The sequence below is a fragment of the Vitis vinifera genome, chromosome 18 (genome assembly GCF_030704535.1).
Source record: "Vitis vinifera cultivar Pinot Noir 40024 chromosome 18, ASM3070453v1".
NCBI lineage: Eukaryota > Viridiplantae > Streptophyta > Magnoliopsida > Vitales > Vitaceae > Vitis > Vitis vinifera.
The window spans coordinates 13,277,632-13,285,668 of record NC_081822.1 but is presented as its reverse complement, the minus strand read 5'-3'; the positions used below and the strand labels follow the sequence as shown (position 1 = coordinate 13,285,668).

Sequence of the window (8,037 nt, the reverse complement as noted above, 5' to 3'; positions counted from 1 at the left end):
TAAGTATGATGAAAATATTAAATTGATTCATTAGTTGGACTTCCATTTAAGCTAAACAAGAATGATTAAAAAACTCAAACCAAAGCCTTATCCAAATCATAAAATTGATTACTCAAGCCTGACTTTTGGTCTGGATTGGACTGGTGGAACTTTAATTCGATTAAAATTATGGCAGCATAGAGTAAGAAAAATGACTAGTTCTCTTCTAGATTTACTCTGATGGCTTTTTCAAACCCCAACAATATGTACATAAAAATTAGAAAAAAGCTGTCATGTGATCCTTCGAGGACATGATTAATTTAACTAAATAGTTTGGATTTGGATGTAGCAGCATCCCTAAACTTAATTAACGAAGGACTTGAGCCACAGCCATCCAATCAGATCTCAATGGAGTGGGCTGATTCGAATCCACCTTGATCGATCGTGCGTGTAATCACACTTTCTAGATGCCACTAGCTTTAAATCAACAGCACAAAGTCCAACTAAGCGGCTATTATGGAGTTGGTTCGAACATATGCTTTAAAAAAATAAAAACTCCTTGCATCATTTCGTTTTAATTTAAACATATGGGAGCCACATTTCTTCTCCTAGCTCCAATTCAGCCTTTAAAAGGGCCACCACCCTCCTCCGCTTTGAAATATCAAGGGATAGCTTCTCACTCTCACAACTTCAGCTTCCCTTTGCTAGCTATTTCCACTCTTGAGATGTCTAGTGAGGGAAGAGGCAGTGCAGGCAGAGCCATGCTGCTCATCATGGTTGCAGTAATTTACTTATTGATTCAGTACTCCGCCCCAGTTCATGGAGCAACCTATACCGTTGGAGGCTCTGCTGGCTGGACCTTCAACTCCGCTAACTGGCCTAAAGGAAAGCGCTTTAGAGCCGGTGATGTGCTAGGTAAGTTACATTATCATTCATCTACTTCACAATATTTCTTGAAAAAAATACTTGATAGATAAGTTTTTCAAAAACACTTTTAGAAGAAAACACTTCCATTGATAAACAAAAATATGTCAAACTTGTTTCTGAGTTACAAAACTGTTTTCAGTTGGGGTTATATTATGTATATACACTTCATTATGAGCATATTACATTAGGCAAGGATGAAGAAACCACCTGCATTCCGTATTAATTAGTGATTGGGTATGTATGGATATGCGTTGCAGCATTTAACTATGATTCAAAGGTCCACAATGTGGTTGCGGTGAATGAGGGTGGATACAGCAGCTGCACCACTCCGGCAGGTGCCAAAGTGTATCAAAGCGGTAAGGAACAGATAAAGCTGGTGAAGGGACAGAACTTCTTCATATGCAACTATGCTGGCCACTGTGAGTCTGGGATGAAGATTGCTGTGAATGCAGTCTAATTAATGAAAGTATATTGTATCAAGGCTTATCACTCTAATTATTATAGTCCTAGTTAAAAAGACTAGTGTTGGCCACCATATCGGTTTTGGGTTTGATTTAATGGGCACTAGTAAATATATAAAATTATCTTGTCCTACTTTGTATCTTAAGGGCTGTTTGGGTCATGTGAAAGCACATAATATATGTAATGTCAGAGTTGAAGCCTAGATCCCGGTCCTGGCAGATGAAAGCAGGCCCACCAAGGTCACGGGCTTCGTCGCCATTTGATAGTTTGGGATTGTTTTGTTTGATAAAGTCAATGTCACGGGTCTGGTTTTTGGGAGAATTGTACTTTACACTCACTTTGAGCCTGATAATTTATATGATAATTAATAAAAAGTTATTCAAACACTCATAATTGATTACAATAATATGAGATAGAAATAAACAAAAATATCCCTTTGATTTATACCTATTATTTTTGTTTTTATATCACCATTCTTTATGTGTCGCTTCTATAAAATTCTCTCTTATTTAATCATTTTTTTATTTTTCATTATTTTTTTACACTCTTTTAAAAATAATTGAAAAATCAGCATTATTTTCTATTTTTAAAGTATAAATAAACAAAAATTATATTAATGATTCAAAAACTATTTTAGAAAATACTTTTAAAAAAAAATAATTTAAATGAATAAAAGTTATCTTTTACATTTTAGAAGTATATGATTTAATGATTAAAACACTATTTGAATATATTTACTTTTTTTCCTTTTATACTAAAAAGTATTTTAAAGTTTATTTGTTTTACTATTATGAAATAAAAAGATTAATTTTTTTTTAATCTTTTTCCTTCCTTATTTTAATAATTTTTTGAACATAGACTTTTGGTAATAAGTTATATAAAATGTTGCAAATTTGTTTATTAAGGAAATTTATTGAAATAAGAAAAAAAAAAGAGGGAGAGAAAGAGGATGGACTGAGAGTTTTTATTTTAAATATCCAATTAAAATGCTTTCATATTTAAAAATGAATTATATCAATACATAGTACAGTATAGATTAAATTTTTCTCATATAAAAAGGTTGAATAGTATATTTACTCTTTTAAATGAAAATAAGTAGTTAAAAATTATATAGATTATGTTTGAGCTTGGTTTTAAAATATTTTTCTAGTTTTTATTTTTTTATTTTTAAAAATGAACATTGAATACCTTGTTTAATGCTATTTTTTATATGAAAATAATAAAAAGAATTAAATTTCATTAATGGATTATTCTTTTTTATTTTTTCTATTAGTTATTTTAATAATAAAATAAAAATATATAATATGTTTACAATTACATAAAGGAATTGATTAATTGTACATTTTTTCACAACAATAATAATATTTTCACAAAAAAATCGGATTTAAGTTTTCCCCTATTTTTCTTAATCAAACTACTAAAATCATGTTTAATTTATGCTATTGTATAAGGGTATTCACTAACTGTACAAAGAAAATGCGCTAAGTGTACAGGGTGTAAAAGATTACCATTTATAAAAGATTTCAATTGATTCTGAACCACTTATTTATTTCCCTTGTCACCAATGGATTGCATACCCATGTCATGCACTTTATTTAATTCCCACATGCAAATTATGATACTCTCCCCAATAATGATGTTTGGGGAAAAATTTTTTAATCCTAATTTATCCTCCATTTTCTTAGTTAAACCATTAGAAATATGGTTAATACATGTATGTGAATACATTACTTAGGAGAGATATATTGCACCATGTATAATGATATTATACTAACTGTACAAGTGAAATGTATTAAGTGTACAAATGTGTACAAGGCTACCATTCGTGAAATATATTAATAGATTATGAATCACTTCTTCATTTTCCTTGTCACCCATGGATTGCATACCCATGTCATGCACTTTATTTACGTCCCACATGAAAATTCTGATACTTTTCCTAGTAATAATGTTTGGGGAAAAAAATTAACCCTAATTCATCCACCATTTTCTCAATGTCAAACAATTAGAAATATGGTTAACATACCTACGTGGACATATAACTTAAGAGGGATCTATTGCGCCATTGTACAATGATGTTACACTAACTATATAAGGGAAATGTATTAAATATACAAGGAAAATATACTAACTGTACAATGCTACACAAGAATACCATTTATGAAATATTTTAATCGATTTTGAATCACTTCTTTATTTTCTTTGTCATCCATGGATTGTATATGAAATTTATACTGCTGTACAAGGGTGTTACACTCACTATATAAGACAAATGTACTAACTGTATAAGGGGTGTATAAGGCTACCCTTTATACAAGATTTTATTCAATTCTGAACCATTTTTTTTTCTTGTCACCTAAGAATTGGACACTCCCCCCCCCCACACACATTCCTTCACCTAAAAATTGTTTCGATTTGAATTTTTAAATTTCATCATTCAAAATTTTTAATTGCATATTTCATTTGAGTAGTTTTAACAATAATTTTTTAGTACATTTACATCTCATATAAAGGAAAATTAACCACAATATTAAGGTACTACCTTTTTTTTTTTTGTAAAATCAAATTAAAATAAATGGATAACACATTAGTGTCATTGTTTCAAATGACTTGAGACAATATAAACAACATATAATAACTATTTAGGAAAAATTATCAATATTTTTTACCAAACTATGTCATTTAGATCTTCTCTACCAAAATTAAAACATAGGATTTAAAATTAAAAATGATCATATTTAAAGTGTTCATTACAAGTAAACCTAATGGAATATGTATTTTTACTATTTTACCCTTATAAACATAATCTCAGCAGAGATTAAAAAAAATCATATTTAAATAGAATTAAAAATGATAAAAATTATCTTTGTAACATTTGTAATTTTTTTTAAAAATCGTTAATTTAAATTATCGAGTTAATTTAAAATATTTTTTTTGTTGTAATTATAGTTTTGAAGATTCTATGATTTTTATATTATTACTTTTAATTTATTTTCTTTGATTCTTTATCTTAAACTTTATCTAAACTTGCTTTTTCTCACATTTTCATGTTTTCTATTATATCCCTATTTAAGATGATTTTCATCTAATTTGTGTCCCATTATATTCTCTTTTTGATTTTAATGTGTTTTTATATCTCTTTTCATAACAAAAGATTTTATCATTTTTCATCTACAAAACTTCATACAAAAGATATCATCTATGAGAAAAAAAGAAGAGAAATTATGATATAATTAATGCACATCTCTTAATATGATATATTTGCTTTACTTAATGACATCGTGTTTTAATAATTTAAATCATGTCAAGTCTATATCTATTTAAAATTTAAAAGAGTATTTTAATATTTTTCAAATTATTAAATTATAATACATTTTTCAATTAAAAATTAATTATCACCATTAGTTAAAAGATGATCATGTTACAAAATAATATATTAAGACAATATCTATGTATTGTCCATAAAATCTAGAAAATATTCAAATAATTGTCTATAACCTTAAATATATATATATATATATATATTAGATAAAAAGAATAATAATATTTTTTTAAGGTGTTTAAAAATATTTATTATATATTTTGTAAGTTTGAAAAAAAATATTTTATAAGGTGTTTAAAAAATATTTACTAAAAAAATGTAGTAATAATCATTTGTAACCATTGATTTTCAATATTCAATTTCTAGGCATGGTTTTTGGGAGAAAAATAATTGGTGGAAATAGTGACACCTCCCTAGGTAGGAATTAATATACATGGTTCCACCAATTAGTATGTGAAAGAAAGGTAAGGTGAGTGAAGAGAGAGAGAAAGGGAAAGAGAGAATGAGAGAGAAGTGAGAAGCCCATTGTTTGTTTGTTTGTTTGTTCTTTTTTCTTTTCCTGATAGCTAAGGGCATTTCAATTTTTTTTGAAAGATAATGTCCTTAAACTCAATTTTCGCTCTTCCTTTAGGTTTTGGGCTCAAATATAAGGGAAATGAGGATCTTGGGCCAATTTTCAAGCGCAAGTGGGTGTAAAACACAATTTTTTTTTAAATGGTCCTTTCTGTCATTTCAAACCAATGAACTAATGACGGTAAATGCTTGAGAATTGTCTCTTCGTATATTTCATACAATTTAATTCAGAACTTTGAAATTTTTTATGTTACATAAGTTTGAATCTTAGGTGTGCTAACCCAAGAAGAACAAATAAGTGCACTAGATTATTGTTGTGCACTCCTTTTTTTAGTCCTAGAAAAGAGAATATCTTTCACAAGATCAAGCTCACTTTCAAAGCATAAATTAAGTGCCCTTGTGCACCTTTTGCAACCTTAATTGGAATTTATAACACACTTCATTAAAAACCTTATCATGGCTCATGTTTTGATTTTTCCTTAATTTTCTTAGGTGGAAGCTATAGAAGTTGACATTGAACTCCAACTCAAGACACATACCTTGATCCCAAGTCTTGCGCATGCTTCACTATCCCAATAACATGAATATTTTATGGAAAATATTAATATAGCAATGGCTATTATAATTAGTTAGATTTCGAACATGACTATGTACGATAAAATCTAATAAATATGAGTAGAAATAAATGAGATCAACATACAAAGAAATGATACCAATAACCAAGATGTAATAAAATTAAATCAAGGTACAAAGTAATGAGACTTTATTTTAAGTGCAAAAGAATGAGACTTGAATATAAAACAATGAGATAAGAGTTGTATACATTGTACCATCCAATTGTCGATGTCTTTTTGGTATGTATAGAAAACAAGTATACTTTTGATACTTTTAACAATAATAGACCCATGTTTTATGTTATATGTGTAGGGAAAGATAGAAAATCATTGCCCTTTCTTACATGAACAACCACTTTACTTTTGGAGTCAAGTTGGGTTTTGTTCTACCAAAGGTTAACTAAACTCATCCTTCAAAATAAAAAATATGTTTAATTTGATTTCACTTCCTCAATGTAAAAATGTTTTTATTCAATTAATATCATAATTTTAATTTTAATTTTTACTATTTTCTAACATTCACAGATGAAATACAAATGTTGGTTGTTTGATAGAGAATAATGAGATATATGTGTCCTGTATGTTAAATTTTCATTAAATAATTTTAATAGTAATTTATACATTTATGGCTTTACTTTAGAACGTTGTATTATCAAAAGAAAAAGGTGGAAAATATAGGTTATCAAATATGGGCTTTTATTAAGGAAGAAAATAGGTAGAGGAAGATAGAACTAGAATGTTCACCGAAAAATATTGTTTTATTTCATTAGCAGCTTTGCCTTCTTCCTAATTCATCACCTTCGAATCAGTTGGAGACTTTTCTTGGGAGAAGTCATCAATGACTACATCTTAGGTGCGAACTCAGCACCCATCCAAGAAAACTATGATAAACATAACATGCCTTATCTTAGAGTGAAGACAAAAAAGAAAATAGAGTTGCAAATGCTAACTCCCCAGAACCTAAAGACTTGTCTTCCTTTTATAGATAGTTAGAGAGCTTTTATATTAATATTGTAATAATTATCTACATTGGGAATAATGATATATTTGATCATCCATTAGTTCACATCATAACATAACTTTTAATTTTATGTAGCTTCTCTTTGTATGCTTCTAAGAATATATCTTGTTAAAAGAAATTTGATATGTGGGAGTAATAAATATGAATTCTTAACAAATTTTATTGGAACATAGGCTTCAATCTATGGCTCTCTTAAACTAAACATAGGCCTAAAATTTGATATGTTTAGCTCCTCGCTGGTAACACCAAAAAAGAAAGGGAAAAATCTAACATGACTTTAATTTCATGAAAACCATAAGGATGCTTTTGGTTCATTGTATCTTAATTAGGGAATAAGTATCATATAATCAAATATAAAATTATTATGTTTGGATGTGCATAACTTAGGAAATTCTAATTTTCTTGAAAACAAGACCCCTTAAATTTGGAGAAATCTTCTAGTCTTTGGAGACTTGATAAATAAAGATAGAAACAATATATATATATATATATATATATATATATATATATATATATATATATATATATATATATATATATATATATATATATATATATATATATATAAGCTAAAATGCATTATATGAAAAGTGTATCTAAGTGTACATTATAGTAATATTGCAGTTTAGAGTCAAATATCATGTGTTATGAGAGTCAAATCCCTTACAATCCAATTGTGAAGTTGACTAAACATTTACTACAAAGTGTCAACTATGAAAAAATATGAGTATTGCTTTGAATACCCCTTGAATAACCGAAAGTCCAATAGAGAACACCTAGAGGGGGTGAATGGGTGATTTAAAAAATTAAATCAATATTTGTGAATTATAATAATTGTTTCTTGTCGCAAAATATTATAGGGATAAACTAGATATTCAAAAAGGATTTTACCCCAATAAAAATTTGATTTTTATGGTTAATTGATATCCAAAGATTAACAATAAATGATGATGAATGTTAGGGATAATAAAAACCACAAGAATAACCAACCTAACAAACTCAACAACCAATTAACCAATTAATCTTATATATTCAATATCTTCAATCATAATATATGCATAAATAAATATAAACTTTTTAGAATAGCCCTACAAGATATTAGTTTAAAACAAATTAACCTATTTTAGGCAATTTAAGTG

The 8,037-nt window shown here is 27.8% G+C and overlaps 1 protein-coding gene across 1 annotated transcript; it reads left to right on the top strand.

Annotated features, from left to right (window-relative positions):
- The first annotated feature begins 611 nt into the window (after nucleotides 1-611).
- On the top strand, nucleotides 612-1,689 carry LOC100248861 (basic blue protein). Its single transcript, XM_002266537.4, has 2 exons — nucleotides 612-894; nucleotides 1,164-1,689. Exons 1-2 carry the CDS (start codon nucleotides 705-707, stop codon nucleotides 1,361-1,363), a joined length of 390 nt encoding a protein of 129 aa, XP_002266573.1. The 5' UTR covers nucleotides 612-704; the 3' UTR covers nucleotides 1,364-1,689.
- The last annotated feature ends 6,348 nt before the right edge of the window (nucleotides 1,690-8,037 follow it).